Source organism: Spermophilus citellus (assembly GCF_964194105.1).
Source record: "Spermophilus citellus genome assembly, chromosome: 3".
NCBI classification, from domain to species: Eukaryota; Metazoa; Chordata; class Mammalia; order Rodentia; family Sciuridae; genus Spermophilus; species Spermophilus citellus.
Window position 1 is genome coordinate 128,552,161 of NC_138184.1, and position 22,501 is coordinate 128,574,661.

General features: G+C 47.3%; 1 protein-coding gene across 1 annotated transcript; it reads left to right on the forward strand.

The window, feature by feature from the left end:
• Nucleotides 1-1,520: 1,520 nt before the first annotated feature.
• On the forward strand, nucleotides 1,521-19,518 carry NPC1L1 (NPC1 like intracellular cholesterol transporter 1; the record flags this gene model as incomplete). Its single annotated transcript, XM_081288183.1, has 19 exons — nucleotides 1,521-1,571; nucleotides 2,334-3,862; nucleotides 6,112-6,212; nucleotides 6,567-6,739; nucleotides 6,966-7,094; nucleotides 7,554-7,736; nucleotides 8,294-8,408; nucleotides 8,569-8,696; nucleotides 9,119-9,256; nucleotides 9,661-9,750; nucleotides 12,599-12,789; nucleotides 12,997-13,121; nucleotides 13,662-13,788; nucleotides 13,965-14,020; nucleotides 15,879-16,029; nucleotides 16,300-16,531; nucleotides 16,681-16,794; nucleotides 16,879-17,041; nucleotides 19,322-19,518. 19 exons carry the CDS (start codon nucleotides 1,521-1,523, stop codon nucleotides 19,516-19,518), a joined length of 3,993 nt encoding a protein of 1,330 aa, XP_081144309.1.
• Between the last annotated feature and the right edge of the window lie 2,983 nt (nucleotides 19,519-22,501).

A 22,501-nucleotide genomic window follows, 5' to 3' on the forward strand; every position in this document is an offset into this window, starting at 1 on the left:
AAGCAAGTGCAACTGCCTTTAGCAAAGGTTCTTGACCCAGACATGTGCTGGCTACATGTGATTGGGTCTAAAACTTTTAGGAGTGTCCTCAATCAGTGACCAGTGTAGGTAGGAAAAATGCCCACATCTTTGTTCTTTGGAAGGAACACTCTGGAGTGGGTTCCTATCATCTCCTGAAGGTTCCTAGGGACAGCAGCTCTTCTTGAATCACTTCAGTTGTCTTCCTTCCAACCTCTAGCTCTACCTTTCCACCTACTGCTGTCACCTTGGGTCATCTTCCAAATAAATTGTTCGCATTGGGATCTTTGTCTTGGGGTCTGTTTCTGTTTCTGGAGGAACTGAATGATAACACCTAAGACAGACAGAAAGAGACTAGGTTCATGGTGCCAGCCATGGAACAAGGAGAGAGCCAGGAGGTACTAGAGGAGAGTCATCCCTGTACAAAGGCAGGCCTCCTTTGTCTACACCCAGGCTGAACAGCTCTTCCAATCAGGGTCCATGGAACACAGGAGACAGGTGGGGTGACAAGAGTATGGAGTAAGTTCCTCTCTACAGCTATCTTGGGCAGGTGGCCACATAAATGGCCTTGCAGCATTATCAGCAGCTCAGACTTGGCAATAGGGGCCAAGGTCCTGGCCCATCCTGGTGATAGCAGGATCCCAAGGGAGGCCTCAAAGATCCCTATCAGTAGGGAACAGATGGTATATACCATGTGCCAGAACCCTGGTTTTTGGGGGGACACCACCCAGGGATCCCAGCCAGGGTTGGCCAGTGGGACAGGCCTGGTCCAGGGTCAAAGGAGAGATGTGAGAGGAGGAGAAGAGGAACGGTGAGGTGAACAGAGGAAAGTCTTAAATCTCTGTCCTCTGTCAGGCTCTGGAGTGAGCCATTCATTCTCCCAGTTGCCTGGAGGGGACTTTCGTCACTATATCACGCCACTTTAACTGTCTCTTTGTTATCTGGCTGTTTTAATATTAATTAACAACAGTTGCCAAGGATAACAGTGCAGAGGGTGTGTCTCAAGGCATGGTTGTCCCTGGTTCCAAGAGGAGTGGGACAGAATGGGGGTTTGAGGCTGTTCCAGGGATCGCGTACACATTCCAGGAGCTGTGCTAAGCCCCAAGGCCAGAGCCTGGCCAGTTCATGGTTCCACCTCTGCTCCCTACTCCAGTGCCAACTCCAACAGGGGCTAAGTAAGGGTGGGGGATGAACCATGGGTCTCTGTCCCAGCTGGCTTAGTCTTCCTAAGGCTTCAGTAGCATTGGAAAGTGAGTGGGGACCCCAAGCACCTTCACAAAGAGGCTCAACTAAGTCGGGAGGGCATGGAACAGGGCCAGTTGGTGGGAGGAATAAAATCAGGTAGATCATTAACCAGCAGGGCTCAGTCCTATTGGTTCCAATCAGCCAGGCCAGGGCTGTTACTTAGGGATAGGAGACTGACTTAATGCATATTCCTAGGGGCCATCCCTCTGTTGTCTCCAGCTGTTCCTGTTTCCTGCTGATTCCTGTCCTGCCCTAGGATGGTGGCTAGCCTTCAGGACTGTCTGCTCTGGGGCCTGCTCCTGCACTTGGTGAGTCCAGTGCTCATGGCAACCCCCTACTGCCTTCCTTGGGGCCTAGGCCAGCTGGGTAGCAGGCAGAGGCTGCTGGGTGACAGTGAGAGAGGGCCTCAGGGCCTGGAGGGAGTCCCAGGCCCCACAGAGGAGGGTTGCTAGTAGAAGGTCTCCAGTCACAGAATTGAAGAGACACAAGGTCAGGAGAGGCAGCTGGATAAAGTCCATGACCCTGTGGTAGAGTCTTGGCCTATAATTAAGGGAGAACTGAGTCAAGGAGGTGTTGAGGGGATGGGGTCCTGGAAAGTATTACCTGGAGCATCCAGAGGTTGGGAGGAAGTCTGGCTTTCACCTGTTAAGGTCTTAATTTACTTTCAAGTCTGGGAGGTAAGTGATGACATTTGGCTGTAAGCAGAGAGTGGGACAGGGAGATCCTGCACAGACTCTCCACAAGAGCCTTAGCCACTGACATGATAGGGAGGAAGTTCAACAGGTTTATGAACACCTTGGAATTGACTCCATCAGCCCTAACCTCAGCAGTGTGACCTTCCTAAACTGTAGTCGACAGGGTTACCTCCTTCTTTGAGTGACCCTGTCACTTCCAGGAAGAGTGGTTTGACTGCACCTCCGTCAACACTCTAGGTCCAGCACATGCCTCCAGGAGGCTTCCCACAGCCCCCTGCTCTGTGTCCTTTTTTCCCCCCACACTCTCCTTAGCAGCTCACTGCCTAGACAGTGACTGGCCTCAGGGTTCATGCATGATGTCTCTCTGCTCTGCAGGTCCAGGGTGAGCTGTACACACCCCTCCACCAGGCTGGCTACTGTGCCTTCTATGATGAATGTGGAAAGAACCCAGAGTTGTCCGGAGGCCTCATATCACTGTCCAATGTGTCCTGCCTGTCCAACACACCGGCCCGCCATGTCACAGGTAACCATTTGACCCTCCTCCAGCGTATCTGTCCCCGCCTCTACAATGGCCCAAACAACACCTATGCCTGCTGCTCTGCCAAGCAACTAGTGTCACTGGAAACGAGCATGTCTATCACCAAAGCTCTGCTCACCCGTTGCCCAGCCTGCTCTGACAACTTTGCAAATCTGCACTGCCATAACACCTGCAGCCCCAACCAAAGCCTCTTCATTAATGTCACCCGTGTTGTCCCAGTGGGCACAGACCATCCCCCTGCTGTGGTGGCCTATGATGCCTTCTACCAGCGCAGCTTTGCGGAGGAGACCTATGAGTCCTGTAGCCGTGTGCACATCCCTGCTGCTGCCTCACTGGCTGTGGGCAGCATGTGTGGCGTATATGGTTCTGCCCTTTGTAATGCTCAACGCTGGCTCGACTTCCAGGGAGATGTATCGAATGGCCTGGCTCCGTTGGACATTACCTTCCACCTCGTGGAGCCTAGCCAGGACCAAGGGAGCGGGATCCAGCCACTGAATGGGGAAATCTCACCCTGCAATGAGACCCAGGACAATGGCATGACAGCCTGCTCCTGCCAAGACTGTGCTGCATCCTGTCCTATCATTGCTCGCCCCAGCGATCTGACCCCTTTCTTCTACATGGGTCGGATGCCGGGCTGGCTGGTCCTCATCATCATTTTCTGCTCTGTTTTTGTGTTGCTTAACACTGTCCTTGCACGCCTTCGGGTGGTTTCCAACAAGGACAAAGGCAAGATGGAGGAGCCCCAGGCAGCCCCCAGCCTCTCTCACAAGCGCAGCCTCTCCCCCCACACCCTACTTGGCAAGTTCTTTGAGAGCTGGGGCACAAGGGTAGCTTCATGGCCACTGACCATCCTGGCAGTATCCATCATGGGAGTGGTAGCCTTGACAACTGGCATGATGTTCTTAGAACTCACCACCGATCCTGTGGAACTGTGGTCAGCCACCAAAAGCCAAGCCCGGAAGGAAAAGGCTTTCCATGACCAGCATTTTGGCCCCTTCTTCCGAACAAACCAGGTTTTTCTGACCGCTCCTAACCGGTCCAGCTACAGATATGACTCCCTGCTGCTAGGGCCCAAGAACTTCAGTGGAATCCTGTCTCTGGACCTGCTGCTGGAGGTGCTGGACCTACAGGAGAGGCTGAGGCACCTGCAGGTGTGGTCAGCTGAGGAGCAACGAAATATCTCCCTGCAGGACATCTGCTATGCCCCTCTTAATCCGCACAATGCCAGCCTCTCTGATTGCTGTGTTAATAGCTTGCTGCAATACTTCCAGAATAACCGTACACTGCTGCTGCTCACAGCTAACCAGACGCTGATGGGCCAGACTTCCCAGGTGGACTGGAGGGACCACTATCTCTACTGTGCCAAGTGAGTCCTTCATGGGTTCAAAGGTAGGAGCAGGTAGGGCTACCACAGACTCTTAGGAACTGGCTAGCAACACAGCCCTACCCTATTCATATCTCTGTACTTGGGCTATCATGTGCCTGATTCTGCACTCCTCTGACCCATATTCTCCTTTGTTGGAGTTCCAGCTCCTTGGAGCAGATTTGCATGTGGCTATCCAGTCCCTCTAGCTCCAATTCCACTTGATCTTTCTGTGGAGATCTTGGCAGGGTCTTGGTTTAAGTCTTCGAAGGAATCAGATTGGCCCAGCTCATGTTTATGTATGTATTGTTCTACTTTTTTTTTTTTTTTTGCCTCTGTACCTGGCTTCACAGGGCCATTGGTAGCCCAGGAATGACTTAGGGTGAATAGAGAAAGGTGCTCTCAGGACAGGACAGAGCTGTGGTTTGTTTCAGGCCACAGGCACAGGGCAGGGAGTCTCAGTGCTGGTCTCAGCCACACTTTTATTTTGTTTGGAGTTTGGTCCCTGGCCCCGCCCATTTTGAATGGTACAAATAGGATGTGAACAAGGCCATTGGGCAGAGGAAAAGCAGCAGGAGTTCCCAGTAGTAGAGGCTGAGGTGGCAGTGGACAGAGTTCCTCAAAGTGGACTTCAAGAACAAATGAGAGCTAAAGTAGCCAACAGTATATTTGTGCTAATATGAAAATATTTTTTTCTTTTATTTTTAATTGATTTTTAAAAAATAAATGACAGCAGAATGCATTACAATTCTTATTACACTTATACAGCACAATTTTTCATATCTCTGGTTATATTTAAAGTATGTTCACACCAATTCATATCTTCATACATGTACTTTGGATAATGATGTTCATTCATATTCCACCATTCTTGCTAACTCCCTGCCCTCTTCCTTCCCCTCCCACCTATCTGTCCTGTCTAGAGTTCATCTATTCCTCCCATGTTTCCCCTCCCTGTTCCATGAAAACAGTTTTTTAAAAAAATATTTTTTAGTTTTTGATGGACCTTTATTTTATTTATTTGTATGTGGTGCTGAGAATCAAACCCAGCTCCTCATGCATGTTACCACTGAGCCACAACCCCAGTCCTTGAAAATAGTTTTTTCAAAAAATATTTTTTAGTTGTAGATGCACATAATACCTTTATTTATTTATTTGTTTGTTTATTTATTTATTTTTAAAATGTAGTGCTGAGAATCTAACCCAGTGCCTCACCCATGCCAGGCAAACATTCTACCACTGAGCCACAACCCCAGCCCTGAAAATAGTTTTGACCTTGCAGTCTCTGGCAAGAGACTCCAGAACTCCTGGGATCCCAATCCACACAATATTTGAGATCTACTGGATTAGATGAAAGTGCCAATGGCTTCTGCCTCCTCCTTCCTGCTACTGGCTTTTTATCCTTGACCAATCCCCAAGTGTAGGCTGCTTCCCAGAGTGTCTGTGCCACAAGCCAGATACTAACTGTCCCTCAGAAATGGCAGAACAGAGAGGAGCTATTCTCTGCCTTGGGGGACGTCAGTGATCAGATGTGCTGCTGTTGTGTATTATTTTAATTTTGCATGCTTGCAACTCTTGAGTGATCTGATTATGCCCATTTCATAGACAGGAAAAAAGGCTAAGAGGAGTATGGTGTGCGCTCAAGGTCACACAGCAGCCAGAACTCCCAGGAGGAGCTGGTGACCTACACACTTACTTTCTCAGAGCCCAGAAGGCAAGTAGAGAGCTTTGTATCCTATTGTATTTCCACAAAAATATACTCCACAGAAAGGGTTAAGTTGAAGGGGACAGGCCTGCCCAAAGGTAATATAGTCTTTGTACACACAGATTCTGGGCTCTGGGACCCAGAATCTTAATACAGCATCTATAGGGTTTGAGGTCTGAATGGGAGAAAGAAGCCAACAAGTGGTACTGAGACCAGAGCAGGACACCATGGCTCAAGTCCTGACTCCCAACCCCTATGCTCATCTGTGAATGGCAGGCATGGAAGGTCTGGCTGCGCAAGGGGATGTGGGAAGCACAGACTCAGCCTTCAGCCCCTGCCTGGCACAGAAAGGTGCTTAAGGGCAGCTTTACCATTGAAGGTTGGGGCCTAAATGCAATATTTTTGGTTGTGAGCCATTAGGGACTCACTGGGCCAGGCAATCAGCAGCCAGTGTTTCTCTAGGGCACAGTGGACCTGGGATGGGGTGGGCCTGAATGAACCTAGGCAGGGCCAGGAAAGGCTCTTTCTTCTTGTGGTCTCCTTACAGTGCCCCTCTCACCTTCAAAGATGGCACAGCCCTGGCCCTGAGCTGCATAGCTGACTATGGGGCCCCTGTCTTCCCTTTCCTCGCTGTAGGGGGGTACCAAGGTAAGCTGGGTGGGCCCTGGGAGGCCAAGGAAGTGGCAATATTTGGGCAGGAACAATTGGTGGGGGTGGGGGTGATGGGTGTTCTAATTGCCTTGTAGTGCCCTGGTTTGTGGGGGCTGCAGATGAGCTGTACTGCCTCCCCTCTCTGTCACCCCGTTTTCTCAGGGGTTCTGGTTTTGTGCCTATGCCCAAAGAGTTTGCATTTGGCTTAGAGAGGGAAGTGGGTGTGAGGGAAAGGTCATGAGCAATGGGAAGGAGCAGGTGTGGAGAGGAGGGGAGGGAAACTGGGATGTAGCTGGAGGTGGAGAAAGGCAGGGGTGCAACTGCAAAAGGGCTGGATGTTACTTATCACAGGTAAGGACTTTTCTGAGGCAGAGGCCCTGGTCATGACCTTCTCCATCAACAACTATCCTGCTGAGGACCCCCGACTGGCCCAGGCCAAGCTCTGGGAGGAGGCCTTCATAGAGGAGATGCGAGCCTTCCAGCATAGGATGGCGGGCACATTCCAAGTTGCTTTCATGGCTGAGGTAGGAGCTCAGAGTCTTTGGCTCTGCAGTTACAATCCCAGTGATCTTGGGTCAGTTCCCATGTCCCTGTCCTAGTCCTGCCCCTTCCTGGGTGGCTCTAGGAAGTGAATGCCCACCCAGACAGGGTGTTTGTGATGGCCATTCCTGGAACCTCACTTGGGCTCCAAGCAGGTCACCCAGTACCTGGATCAACATGTAGATAGTGGGCTGGCTGGTATGTTTGCAGCGTTCTCTGGAGGATGAAATCAACCGTACTACCATCAAGGACCTGCCCGTCTTTGCCATCAGCTACATCGTCATCTTTGCATACATCTCTCTGGCCCTGGGCAGCTACTCCAACTGGAAACGAGTGGTGGTGAGAGTCAGATGGACACAGCAAGGGGTCCCGGAGTCTGGGACCTCTCCAGCCAATCTTCTAAAACCTTCCTAACCAGGGTACCTCAAAATAGTAAGGTGGAGACATCCAAAAAGTCTCTCCCAAAGGGTGATATTTCTTGGAAGTGTTTTATGTTCAAAGGTCAAGAATTTTCGTTCTGCTCCCTGAAATATCTCCACTTGTCCAGATGCAAAGCTAATAGTTAAAACTTCTTGCAACAAGGACTCCAAGATGTGGCAGGTGTACCTGTGCTTTTGGGTACAGTGGGCCTGTCTTAGGAGTATGGCTCTACAGAGGGGCATCAATGCAGACATAAGCTCCCTGAGGTAGGCGTCACTGAGTACCTGCGAGTACTAAGGGTGCCTACCTGCCTCAGCCCAGGGAGTGGGGAGGATAGATCCTCCGGTGTCCAGGAGATTGAACCTAGTTGCTTTGCAGGTGGAGTCCAAGGCCACCCTGGGCCTGGGTGGGGTGGTCATAGTGCTGGGAGCAGTCACGGCTGCCATGGGCTTCTTCGCCTACCTGGGCATCCCCTCCTCCCTGGTCATCCTCCAAGTAGTACCTTTCCTGGTGCTGGCTGTGGGAGCTGACAACATCTTCATCTTTGTTCTGGAGTACCAGGTAAGAAGGGAGGAGTTCTCCATTCCCACATGCATCCCCACATCCCCAACATCCCCACCAGACAGAACCTCACATCGAGTTTTTTCTTTTTTTTTTTTTTTTTTTGCTGGGCATTTTTGTAGACTCTTCTATACACCAACACTCAGGTTTATACCTCTAGAAAATAGCATGTATTGACATGTACACATTCATTTGGAACTTGTTTTCTGTTAAACTTATGGAACATCTGGGGAAAGTTTTCTGTGTTAGCATATTAACCACAATAAGCACAAATCAGAGTCCATTTGGCCACTCACTACAGGCAAATGTTTAGCGTTATGGGGATGATTGGAATAAGCATATTATTGATATCCTGGAGCATTTCTCCAGGCCAGATCTTGGAAGCAAAATGTGCTTCTGTAGAGTGTTAGCAGTGTCAGTCCCTGATTTGAGAAGGTCAATTCTCAGGCCAATTCTTAGGCCTAGTCAAGTCTATGAGCACCTACTAGCCTACTGCTGATCTTTGAGGGCCAATGCCCTTGGTGGATCCTGGACCCTCTGCCTACTGTTCCCCACAGCGGCTGCCTCGAATGCCTGGGGAGCAGCGAGAGGCCCACATTGGCAGAGCCCTAGGCAGTGTGGCCCCCAGCATGCTGCTGTGCAGCCTCTCAGAGGCCATCTGCTTCTTCCTAGGTAAGTTGGGAAAAACTCTCCTCCAGGTGCTAGCCCTCTGGGTTGGTACTAGGAGCCAGAAGTTCTCGAGGGCAGTGGGTGCCAGCAGACCCCTTCCCTGTAAAGGCACCCACTCTGCCTGTGATGCTAGGATACTCTGACAATCCCCTCCCTAACACAGGGGCCCTGACTCACATGCCAGCTGTGCAAACCTTTGCTTTGACCTCTGGCCTTGCAATCATCCTTGACTTCCTGCTGCAGATGACAGCCTTTGTGGCCCTGCTTTCCCTGGACAGCAAGAGGCAGGAGGTAGGGTCAGTTGGGTTAGGACCAAGGGACCTACTCTAACTGGGTCCCCACCTTGGTTGCAAGATGTGGTCTCATTGCCACACAGATGGCCCAGAGAGTGTGGGGGGGTGGATATTATGCTTACAGGGGTTATTGTTGGGGCCATGTATTAAAATTTCCCATGGAAAGATAATTTCTTTTTGGTAACTCTTGGAAATAAGATAAAATCTCCTGAAGTACACAAGGTTGTAAAATAAAACATAAATGAGAAGTTAACACAAGTTAGTTGGTGGTTCTGTGATGGGTGTAAAATTCAGATATCTGATCAAGACAGATAACAAAAGTAAAGAAAACAACACACTGGCTGTCTTAGTGACAGTGGCAGTCCTTACGGGTAGGCAGCCCCTGAGGTCTGCTATCCTGAGAGGTTGCCTCCCTGTCAGGCTTCCAGGCCCGATTTCTTCTGCTGCTGCAAGTCCCAGAACCTGCCCCCACCTGAGCACAATGAGGGGCTTCTGCTCCGTTCCTTCCGCAAGACATATGTTCCCTTCCTGCTGCACAGGATCACTCGCCGTGTTGTGGTGAGTGGGTTGAGGGGTGCAGGACCACACCACCCAGGTGGATTACCAGAGAGGAGGATAAAGAATGGAAGGGTTGCTTGGGAGGCTGAGGCAAGAGGATCATAGGCTTGAAGCAACCTAGTGAGACTCTGTCTCAAAATTAAAAAGGGCTGGAGATGTGGCTCAGGGTTCAATCCCTGAGTACCTAAACAACAACAACAGCAACAAAGAACAACAAAAAAGCCCCCCCCCCCACAGAAAAAAAAAAAAAAAACAGTGAAGGGGTTGCACAAGCCCAGGAGGTTGGAGCTTGAGTCAGCCCAACTCCAGGATGTTTCCCACAATGCCCCAGCCAGATTCAACTCTGGGAGAAAATGGGAGGTATGGAAGGTGGTGAGGTTCTCACTCAGCAGTTCTCTCCTCAGCTGGTATTGTTTCTGGCCCTGTTTGGAGTGAGTCTCTACTACATCAGCTACCTCAGTGTGGGACTGGACCAGGAGCTAGCTCTGCCCAAGGTGAGCCTGGGGAATCTTCCAAGCCCTTGGTCCCTTGAGATTTGGGAGGGGAAGCAGCACCCGGCAGGTGGGGGTTGTGTGGGCCAGGGCATGCAGAATTGCTCACTATCCTCTGTGAACCTGGAGTGGGAAGCCACATCCATGTTTGAAAAGTGCAAAATCTGAGTGCCAGCTTCAGTCCATAGTAAGAGAGATATCCTGAGTCCAGAGGGCTGTCCATATGAGTTGGCTGGTCACAGGAAGTGAATTGTCAATTTGCTGAGCACACACCCAGTTTGTAAAATCCTCATCAACGCTTATTGTTTTCTAAATTATCTCCCGTGGTGCTGGGGACTGAACCCAGGGCCATGCATTTGCTAGATAAACACTGTACTACTGAGTTAAACCCTCAGTCTATTTTTTTAAAATAATAATCATCCTAATGTGTGTGAAGGGGTATTTATTTCATTGTAGTTTCAACATGCATTTCCCTAATAATTAGTGCTCATTGGCCATGTGTATATTTTCTTTGGGAAAATGTCTATTTCAGTCCTTTTACTCATTCGTTTTTTAATCAGGCTGCTTGTTCTTTTTGTTGTTGAGTCTTAAGAGTTCTCTGTGTATTCTGGATATCAGTCCTTTGTCAGATATGTGATCTGCAAATGTTTTCTCTCTTTCTGTGGGTCGCTTTTAAATTCTGTTTATAGTATCCTTTTATGCATGAATTTAAAAAATATTCATAAAGTCATATTTATTCTATTTTTTGTTACCCATGCCTTTGGTGTTGTATCCAAGAAATCATTGCCAAATTCAATGTCATGAAGATTTACCTTTTCTTCTAAGAGTTTTATAGCTTTAGGTCTTATATTTAGGTATCAATTCATTTGGAGTAATTTTTTGTAATATGGTGTTGAAGGTCCAAACTTAATTACTTTGCATGTGGATATCCAGTTTTCCTGACACATTTGTTAAAAAGTCTGTTTCCCCATTAAATTTTTGGCTCTCTTGTCCAAAATCATTTGACCATATATGTGAGAAGTTTTTCCTGGATTCCTATTCTGTTCCATTGATCTATATGTCTGTCCTTACGGTTATTATGCCAGTACTACACTATTTTGAATACTGTAGCTCTACTTCAAGTAGAGTATGCACCAACATGTCCATGATTTTAGTCCTGGTTTCAACTAACACCTTACCATTTTTTCAACCAAGTGCTGCTTTTATCAAGTAGAAGCCCAGGGACACTTTCTGTTCATTATTTTTTTCTGTAAAAATGGGCCATATTTTTATTTTTCTTTGTATGTTTTGAAATTTTATTTTTGTTGTTGAAAAATGAACACTGAGTCTTATAATGTACTCTAATTTGAGTTTTACATTGTAGCTTTATAATATATTCTGGAGATCATGCTCTCACCCTGGCCCAAGATTTGCTTTTTAAAATTGTTCATTTTCTTATTTATTATTAGTATCTCTGTGCTGGGGATTGCCTAAGGTGTAGAGTTAATATCTTCTTAGGTCTTTTCTGAGCTTGCAACTTTCTCTGGGCACATGTGCTGGTGTCTAAATTCTCCCATTTTTGTAGATCTTTTTGAATATTTTAGTTTAAAAATGTATGGCTCAGGGGCTGGAGTTGTGGCTCAGTGGTAGAATAGTCACCTCACATGTGTGAGTCGAGTTCAATCCTCAGCACCACATAAAAATAAATAAATAAATACAATAAAGGTATTTTAAAAAATGTATAGCCCAAAAGGAGAAAAAAGGAAAAATAAGGGAGGAAAAACAAACAAGTGTTTACTCTTTGAATCTCCTTGAAGTCACTTTAGCATGAGGTAAAAAAGGTTGCAACAATGGTGGTGGGAATAGCAATAAGGACTGCTTGCCTGTGTGTCAGCATCACTAAGATAGAAGCAATGATCAGTGGTCAGAACTAAGATATTTGATATCTGAAAGACCTTATTTCCTGTCCTGGCTCCTGTAAAACTTGTGTAAGTTGCTTCTGGAATGCATACACAGATTCATGCCTTGGATGGGGTGGAGAATGAGTAGTTATTACTGTGCTGAGAGCTGAAATTGACAGAAGTAATTTTAATTTACCATCCAAGCTTTACTCTGGAAGCTTCCATCCCTCAATAGAGTTCAGAGTCCTGAGTTAGTTACATTAGATAGGCCGGTGCCTTTCCTGGTCCTTCCTATTCTGCCATCTTCCCTGCTTTCACTGAGTTTTTACGTTATAGAAGGGAACAGACCATGAAGATGCCTGGTGCGTGGCCTCTAGTGTATGCACACAAATATTTACAAGTATATGCAAATATGGGCCAGTCACAGTTCAGCTTGTTAGACTGGCTGTGGCAGACTGGAGATAGTGGGAAGGGATAAAATTATGTGCCATATATGTCCATGTTCATGAGTTTGAGAGTGGGGGGTTGTGTAGGGTGGGTGTGTTGCTCTGAGCTTGTTCTTCCTTATAAGCATATTTCTGTGCATGTACCTGTGATTATACCTACATGCGTGAACATCAGAGTATGTATATCTGTAGGTATATCTGAAATCTCTGTAACTGCACTGTTCATCTGTGAGAATATTTCTGATTGTGTACTTCTCTCTGTCCCTCTTTATGTGTACCTTGTGTGTGACCTCTGAACGTGTACTATGTGTACCTCTGAGTGTACTTCTGTGTGTGTACCTTTGCATGTACCTCTGTGTGTACCTGCATGTTTCCTCTGAGTATACCTCTGCCAGAGGTTTTACCTTGCCCCCTTGTGCCCCTCTGGATCCATCCCCTTCTGGGGTCCACAGGTCTACCCACCCTTGAGCATGTACTTCTAGGGGCACATATGGTCTCCTGACACTCTCCGATCCTCCTTCCCAGGACTCATACATGCTGGACTACTTCCTCTTTATGAATCAATACTTTGAGGTGGGGCCCCCGGTGTACTTTGTTACCACCTCAGGCTACAATTTCTCCAGTGAGGCAGGCATGAATGCCATCTGTTCCAGCGCAGGCTGTGACAGCTTCTCCTTAACCCAGAAGATCCAGTATGCCACTGAATTCCCTGATCAGTAAGTGCAGGCCAACCCAGTACCCCAGCCTGCTTCCTATCTTCATCCTCCACTCTCCTCCTATGCCCTCTTACTGCCTGCTTTGCTACTGCCTAGCCCACCTGCAATCAAACGCCTGGGGAGGCCTAGCATGGGGGTTAAGCTACAGGAATGACCCACCACCCTCCCTGCTAGTCCTGGCCCCTCACTTCCTCCTGCTGTCCTCAGGTCTTACCTGGCCATTTCTGCGTCCTCTTGGGTGGATGACTTCATTGACTGGCTGACTCCATCCTCCTGCTGCCGCCTTTATATCTCTGGTCCCAATAAGGATGAGTTCTGCCCCTCAACCGAGAGTAAGTGTGGGGCCTAGGGGGCTCATTGCCCACTACAGTTTGGGGAAACTGAAGCAAGAGAAAGGAAAGGAGTGGTGAGCTCCTCTCTCAGCCTGCTACCTCTACAGCAGTGACCATTGGGGCCAAGGGCACAGAGTAAGCCTCAGGAGTCCCTGAGGAATACTTGGGTGTGTGACCCACCAGCATTCATACCCTTGTGTCTCTTAAGAGTATTGTGCCATGCTCAGGGGGCATGTTTACTATGGGCATTGGGTGGAGGAGTCAGGAGTAGAGCTAAGGCTGGTGCATGATTTTGCGTCAGTATCTGCTGCATTTGTAGGTAGAGGGAGAGCCTGTGTTTCCTGCCCCAAACTCCCCTTCCCCACCTGATCCTAGGTGCCAGGGTTTCTATAACTGAGGGGATCATTTCCCACATTTAGAAATGACAAATACAAATCTCCCTAGGAGCTGGGTGCCTTAGATAGGGGCAGAGGAGAGGGGATTCAGAGCAGGAGCTGCATGACCTGAGGTGCTGCTGCTCACAGTCCCCCTTCTCTACAGACTCCTGGAACTGCTTAAAGAATTGCATGAGCTTCACCTTGGGCCCCGTGCGGCCCACAGTGGAGCAATTCCACAAGTATCTTCCCTGGTTCCTGAGTGATGTGCCCAACATCAAATGTCCCAAAGGGTAGGCTCAGAGAGGGGCTTCCACTGGGGAGGGTGGGTAGAACTGTGGACCCCAGAAGGGGATGGATCCAGAGGGGCACAAGGGGGCAAGGTGAAGCCTCTCTGGGGAGCAGAGAGATGAACAGACAGGAGGAGGCCTCATCCCACTAATCCTTTGTCCTGGCCTCCTCCTTACAGTGGCCTGGCAGCATACAGCAGCTCTGTGAATTTGGGCCCAGATGGCCAGGTTTTAGGTAAGCATGACCTTGTTTGGTGGGAAGACCCAAAGTCAGCTGCTTCAGAGGTCCCTAAGGGTCCCAGGAAATAACCTTTCTAATTTACATCTTCTTTACTCCCTCCTATGGGGAAGGGGACAGATTCTAATTGTTCAGGCCCTGTTAGCAAGAGTCCTATTTCCCAAGTCCACATCCTCACACTTTACTCTTCAACCACCTCAAGTTCATGATCAGCATGAACTTTGTGACATTCTTTCAGCAGCTTCTGTCATACTTAGGAGCCTCCTACACTAACCCTGGGCTAAGCACCTTTTCACAAATGCATAAATCATATTCAGATGTCAGTAGAAGGCAGATGGCTGAATGAGTTAGGATGTCTTGCTATAGTGCAATCCCAGCAACCATCAACAGCAAAAAGGGATACACACAGGAAAAAAGGACCATGATGTTAGCTTCATACAGCAGGTGGTAGAACCAGACAGCCATCTGCATGAGAAGTCAGCTATATCTAACTCTCTATATATACACTCAGCATAGGGACCCCAGTGGAGCAGGTGTGGAGATGGGTCTGAAGGTGGGTGAAGGAGCTACCAATGGATTCTCTCGCTTTGTAGTGAAACAAGTCACAGTTTGAAATCTTAGCTACAAATTGACTGTGTAGCTTACTCACTCACCTGCCCAATTAACTCTTCCATGAAATTCCCATCTTCTAAGAAAGGTACCCCCACATCTGCCTCAGCCCTGGTCCTTGGGCAGTACAGGCTATGTAGAGTCAGTGTGGACAGAAAGGGGTGGCATATCTCAGTTAGGAACAGAGAAGCAGGTCATGTCATGGAGGGGGCATGCAGGGAGCCATTCTTCCATTCCATGACCTGGGGCAGGTTTGTACCCACCTCCAACCTTAGTCTCCTCATGTGTGCACTAGGTTATTCTACAGCAACACTTCTCAAAGGGAAAACCCTGGATATGCATCACCATCACCTGGAAATTGTTAGAAATGCAAGTTCTCAGGACTCACCATGACCTACCAGACCTAAATCTCTGGTTTGGGGTGGCCATCTGGGTGTGAACCACTTCCAGGTGATTTAGAGGGCTAGTGAGAAGCTCTGAAGTCACCTTCCTGCTTGAAGATTGTGTATGTCCAGGTCCACTTCTCTTCTTTTTTCCTTTTTTCCTCTACATAGATCTCTTATTTCTTTTCCTGATGCTCATGCCACTATACACAATTAAGAAATAACTTTTATTATACTTGCTGGCAGGAGCCATAAGCCACAGCTATTATAATTCAGTGGTTTTCATTTTTCTGTCTTCTTTTCTAGTCTTTTCCTATAGGAATATATGAATTTTAAACACAATTAATTTGAAAAATCCAATGCATATTTACAGGGAGGGATTTAGGTTCACAAGGGAGATTTCTTTGGGTTCTATCTATCAAGGTCAGGCCTGGACTTGGGCCTCCCACAGTGGTAGGACCAGCTACAGAATTTTTGGGGCTGGTACAAAATGAAAATGCAGGCCCCTTACACACAAAATTTACTATGAATTTTGGATGGGGGTGGCAGAGCTCTGAATCCTGTCATTGTCCCTAGAGTGCTTTGAGGGTGTCCTGAACAGTTTTGACTTTATTTTAGGGGTTACCAGGGATTGAACTCAGGAGCACTCAACCACTGAGCGATATCCCCAACCCTATTTTGTATTTTATTTAGAGACAAGGTTTCACTGAGTTGCTTAGCATCTTGCTTTTCTGAGGCTGGCTTTGAACTTGTGATCCTTCTGCCTTAGCCTCCCAAGCTGCTGGGATTACAGGCATGCACCATCGTGCCTGGCTACCTTATGACCTTTGACTTTCCTTCTCCCATGCACCATGGCCATCCAGCCTCCCAGTTCATGGCCTACCACAAGCCCCTGAAGAACTCACAGGATTACACAAAAGCTCTGCAGGCAGCCCAGTTGCTGGCAGCCAACATCACTGCTGACCTGCGGAAGGTGCCCGGGACAGATCCAGACTTTGAGGTCTTCCCCTACACGTGAGGACCTAGGGGGCTGGGCCAGAAGAAGGTGGGGGTAACTGTTGGAAATGGGAGGTCAGAGCAGCAGGTTTTTGAGCAGTTGCAAGAGACAAGGATCAGCTTCAGATCTGAAGGCTCCAGTAGTGGCCTGGAGCCTGATCATTTCCCATGCTGGTTAATACACCAATTTGTGCCTCTCCCGGCCTCAGTATTCTCCTTCTGAAATGGGGGGATCCTGCCCATTAGAAAGGCACTCAAGGCCTGTGCTGTGACCATGCTCTCTGGCAGGATCACCAACGTGTTCTACGAGCAGTATTTGACTGTTCTCCCAGAGGGAGTCTTTGCACTTGCCCTCTGCTTCCTGCCCACCTTCATTGTCTGCTACCTCCTGTTGGGCCTGGACATACGATCGGGCCTCCTCAACCTGCTCTGCATCATCATGATCCTCTCGGACACCATTGGCTTCATGGCCTTGTGGGGCATCAGCTACAATGCTGTGTCCCTCATCAACCTCGTTATGGTAACTTGATAAAGAACCCTTGGAGGGGTGGTTGGGGATCCAGAGTCATTGGATACTCCCAGTTCTGTACAGAATTGATGCCTGCCACTCTTGTCTCATTCCCCACTTCTTCCTCTGTCTTCTCAGACAAAGCCCCCTCTCTCCTATAGGCAGTGGGCATGTCTGTGGAGTTTGTATCCCACATCACCCGCTCCTTTGCCATCAGCACCAAACCCACCCACGTGGAGAGGGCCAAGGAAGCTACCATTTCCATGGGCAGTGCAGTGAGTGGAGTGGGGTGGGTTTCCCTGTGCCCCACCTAACACTTTGTGTCCTAATTAACTCTTGGCTGTGATCCATCCTGTCAGGTATTTGCTGGGGTGGCCATGACCAACCTGCCGGGCATCCTCATCCTGGGCTTTGCTGATGCCCAGCTCATACAGATCTTCTTCTTCCGCCTCAACCTACTGATCACCCTGATGGGCATGCTGCATGGCCTGGTCTTCTTGCCAGTCATCCTTAGCTATGTAGGTGAGTCCTGGACCTGTTTTTTCCAGGCTGTTACAGTTATGATAAAAACCACAACAATGGTATGTGCCCTCCAGAAAAACTCAGGGAGACACAGCGCTAACAAAAAATGTCAGGAGCATGACTGACAGAGACTTTGAGTTTTGGAAGTTACTGTTTTTTTTTTTTTTTAATAATTATTTTATTTATTTATTTATTTATTTTTTATTGATTATTTAAAGCATTACATAGCTCATGTTATATCATCTTTCATACATTTGACTCAAATTGTGTTTTGAACTCCCATTTTCACCCCAAATACAGATTGCAGAATCACATCTGTTACATATTCACATTTTTACATAATGCCATATTAGTGACTGTTGTATTCTGCTACCTTTCCTATCCCCTACTATCCCCCCTCCCCTCCCCAGGAAGTTACTGTTTTTAACTTGACATGTTGTGAGCATCCTTCTTTGTCAGTGGATCGTATCTTAAAGACTGCTTCAGTGGCCCACTCCCTGCACTGAAGTCAGATTTTAAAAAACATGATTTTCAACAACCATGACAACAGCAACAATTCTGTTTTGAATTGCTATAGATCAAACCAAGGGCTTTGCACATACTAGGCAAGTGCTCTACACATACCAACCAAGAAATATATTTTATGTTGAGAGGTGATGAGTGTGAGCAAATAGGTAGATACATAGAACTAAGACAAATGATTCACAAATAAAATAATGCTTGTCCTTATTATATGTGAAACATTCTGACATTTTTGGTTCTATCCCGTCATTAATCTAAAAAATGCTGGTGTTAATCTTCTAAGTTAATTTCATGACTACTTAATGGGTGGCAACCCATAGTTTGAAAACATCATGTTATTTTATGGTTCTACCATGATTTATTTAACCAGCTGCCAACTATTGGACATTAAATTATTTCTGATTTTACATTATTATTACCAGTGATGCAGTGAGTGAACTTGTGGCTAAGTCTTTGGCCTAATCCTCCAATATTTCTTTAGAGAAGGCCTGTGGATGTTGATTGTTAATACCAATTATTAATACCCTTCAGAAAATTTTACCATTTAAACTTGTACCAGCAGCTTGTGCAATTGCCCATTTCCCTGTATCCTTATGATGGACATGGTTATTAAAAATCATGTTCTACACCAGGTACAGTGGTACATGGCTGTAACCTCAGTGGCTTGGGAGGCTAAGACAAGAGATTGCAAGTTGAAAGCCAGCCTCAGTAACTTGGCGAGGCCCTAAGCAATTTAGTGAGGCCATGTCTCACCAAAAAAAAAAAAAAAAAAAAAAAAAGGTGGGGATGTACCAAAGGTGGGGAAAAATCAATCCCCACAGAGATTTAAACTAAGCCCCTGAGGATGAGGGTTTTTCTGGCTCTCAGGGTGGCGAAGGTGTGAGGAGTTCAATTTTACCCCTTCCCCACTAGACTGTATTAGAAATATAATATTAATAGAAAACATTTATAGAAGAGTATATTTGTACACCAACATATTTGTGATTCTCTTGTCATCCCCAGAAGTAGATTTTATTATCATTCTCACTGTACAGATGAGGAAACTGGGACATCTACCCCAGATCACAGACTTGGTCAAATGAGAGAGGGTTGTAGCCCACAGCTGCAGTGTTCCTACTGTGACACCATATTCTCTTATAAGAACTTCATGACCCTCTTTGAAAGAGAAGATATGTGCACTGGGGATGGTGGGTGATACCCAAGCAAGGGGCAAGGAGGACCATCTCCTCAGGTCTGCCCTGAGAAGGGGAGACTCAGGCCTCAAAGCCACAGGTGGTACTGCTTCTTGGAGGTTCCCAGAGTGCCTGGGGGGTGTAGGAGTGGCCAGGAGTTTGCAGAAACTCACCCTTGCACATCAGTCAGAACCTCCCACCTTGAGGCTTAGATCACTTAGGCAGTGACCCAGAAAGGCAAGAACAGTCAGCACCCTGTGGGATCATTGTGTCCTGAGTGTTGTACATAATAAGGAATAGCATCTCTTAGAGTAAGGTTAGCTATGGATGCTGGCACCAGATGTCCCAGGAAGAAAGGGAGAAAGAAATTTGGTTTCAGGGTTTTCCCTAAGAGCATGCTTACAAAAACAGATGGGTGGGGTACCATGGAGGCTGGCTGAAATGGCTACTGGCAGGGTAGAACAAGTGCAGGGGAGGAGCAGGGGAGGTGCAGGTGTTGGGGCCTCAGGTCCTCTTTGATTGTGTCAGTGTCTGTGTCCCCTGCCTGCCTACCTGAGTGTGGGTCTCTGTCCCTATATCTCTGCAGGGCCTGATGTCAACCCAGCTCTGGTGCTGGAACAGAAGCAAATCAAAGAGGCAGCAACAGCCAACGCAGCTTTCTGCCCGGAGCACTCCTTCTCTACCAACATGACCAATGTCTATGTCAACCATGGCTTTGAGAATTCTCCCTCTGGTGCTGGTGCCATCAGCAGCTCTTTGCCCAGTCATGTGCAGGAGTTCTGATGGAGTCAGAGTCCATCTAGTCTCCTTGACTCTGTACCAAGGGACCATGAGGGTCTTCCCTGTGGTGGTGGTCTCTTAGCTCATACCCTCTGAGGGTCTGGGGGAGGCTGTTCCAGGAAAGTGGCTGTCACTCTGGTCATGAGGTACCCAGCAGCACTACTGGTGGCCCCTCTGCTCCTATAGCAGGTCCCTGGAGTCCATGTCACTCAGGTGTCTGTCCCTGTGAGGTAACCTCCTACTTGAAGGCTGTTGGGCACAGACACATCCTGTGTTTGTGTCAGGCCCCAATTCTCTCATGGGTTCCTTCTTACCCACTTTCCCTCCTTTAATTCTCTTGTCAAAAAAGTCTCCATTCTTTGTAAGTCTTTAACATTTACCATTGTCCCTGAGAACAGAAACTGACCCCATCATGGGCAGTTGTAGGAAGGCATCTGTGAATTACTTGGGGGCCTTCACTTGGTATCAAAGCCAGGGAGATTTAGGTTTTATCCTTGGGAACTATCTTAGGCTCCCCTGAGCGCATTAGACTGCCCAAGGCACATGACCTCTCTCTCTGCTCTACTAGGAAGACCCTCAAGAGTTGGGCGTAACCCAATGGGACACGCCCACCTCCTACCTTATTTGGCAAAGAACATTCCATGGAAAACCTCTGATGTTCCCCAATATAAACAAAGCAAGTGGGGGGCTCCATTTTGCTCTTTTTAGTGTGGAAGTTCCATTCCTAAGATCAGTTAGCCTGTCCTGCCCGGCTTTTAAAATTACTTCCTGTGTTCTATGGTATTTTTCACGGCCCTACTTTTCACAGCCTGCCCATTCTACCCAGAGGAACCCCATTTCCACTGCCCACGAGGTGGATGTGGGTGGGAGGCTATGACATGGCAACAAACAAGGTAAAACAGATCCCTTCAGACCTGCCCTCTTGTGTTTTTTTCTAGTGAGTCCCAGAATGATGTTCTCACAAATGCTTTGGTCATGGGTCATGACCCCACCTGGAAGATGGTGTTTGGTTTGGTCTCTAGTTCCAGTGACTAGTAAGGCTGTTGCCTCCCGTTGAGGCCACTGCATGTCTGAAGGCTGGGAGTTTTAGGGGTTAGGCGGGTCCTACCACCTCAGTCTCATGCTTAGAGCAGAGCTTAGTTGGCTTCAAGTCAGCTCAATATGAGTCTCCATGGAGAACTCTCCAGAAGCAGAAGCTATAGTGGAGAGAAAAAGATGACTTGCTCTGTTGAAAGCACACAATTCAGGGCTGGGGATATGGCTCAAGTGATAATGTGCTTGCCTGGCATGTGCGAGGTGCTGGGTTCGATCCTCAGCACCAAATAAAAAAAAATGTTGTGTCCACCGAAAACTGAAAGATAAATATTAAAAAATTCTCTCTCTCTCTTCTCTCTCTCTCTCTTAAAAAAAGAAAGCACAGAATTCAATAAATATTTGTTGAGCAGAAATAGTATTTTAATGTCACATACTGTATTCTGGCTGCCTTTTTTTTTTTGCAAATAACATAAAAAATACATGTGGTGAAGGAATTTATGGAGAGCTTAGTGTTAAGTTCTATTTCCTTTCCCTCTTTAAAAAGATTAACCAGCTGGGGAGAATGGTGAATGCTTGTAATCCCAGCGGCTCAGGATGCTGAGGCAGGAGGATCACGAGTTCAAAGCCAGTCTCAGTAACTTAGTGAGGCCCTAGGCAATTCAGTGAAACCCTGTCTCTAAATAAAATACAAAAAGGTGGGGGGAATACAAAAAAAGGGCTGGGATGTGGCTCAGTTGTTAAGTGCCCCTGGGTTCAATCCCAGTACCAGAAAAATAATAATAACCAGACAATGATGTGCCCTTGCCTTGTGAGTGCCTATGATGAGTAGGATTAATTACCTCTCAGACAGAAAGTGCAGAGACTAGGAGTCAGTGAGGGGTAGGAGGTGAAGCTTATCCCTTTCCAAGAATAGCCTGTAAGTAAGGAAAACCTGAGGAACCAGCAGAAGAACCTAAAGATGTGTTCAGGAGGGAGAGACCCATATGCAAATACCAGTTTCTGGGAAGGTCTTTTACCAGGACAGTGGATAAAACTGTCAAGGAACTATCCAGATCTGCCTTGAGCCTCTTGGCTTCCCTCTGTGTCCAGCCCTTGCTTGGCTGAAGAGCTGCTGTGGCTTCCTATGCTTAGAGGGCCTGACTGCCTGTGACAGAAGAATGAGCAAAGGGGTGAAAAGGAGTTAGAATTTTTGGAACATGCTGTTTGCTTTCTGGTCCAGAAGAGCCCCAAACACCAGGTGTTGTTAGTCCATTTTTTTCAAAGGTCACAGGCTGGACAGGAGGAAAAAGGAGGTCTGATAAAGGATGAGTTGCCAGGGAATAGAGGTTGTGGAGAAACTGCATAAGTTACCCTATTAAAAACAACACGGGCTGGAGTTGTGGCTCAGTGGTAGAGCGCTCGCCTAGCACGTGTGAGGGCCTGGGTTGAATCCTCAGCACCACATAAAAATAAAATATTGTGTCCATCTACAACTAAAAAATAAAATATTAAAAAAAATGCCACAGGTGCAAGATAGATAAAGGGATCTGAGGAACAAAGTAGCTTCTGAGAAGAGTGACATTTCAAATCAGGAAAAAGGATAGTTCTTTTCAGTAAATAGTGTGAGAGGTATGGGATTGTGGATCAGTGGTACAGCACTTGCTTGGCATGTGTGAAGTGCTGGGTTTGATTCTCAGCACCACATTTAAATAAATAAATAATAAATAAATAAAATAAAATAAAGGTCCATTGACAACGAAAAAAATGTTTTAAAAAACCCTACATTTAGGGCTGGGGTTGTGGCTCAGTGGTAGAGGGCTTGCCTAGCATGTGTGAGACATTGGGTTTGATTTTCAGCCTCACATATAAACAAATCAATAAATAAAGGTCCATCATCGATAGCTAATAAAATTAAAAAAAAAACCCTACATTTATGGGTCTGGGTTGTGGCTCAGCAGTAGAGCACTTGCCT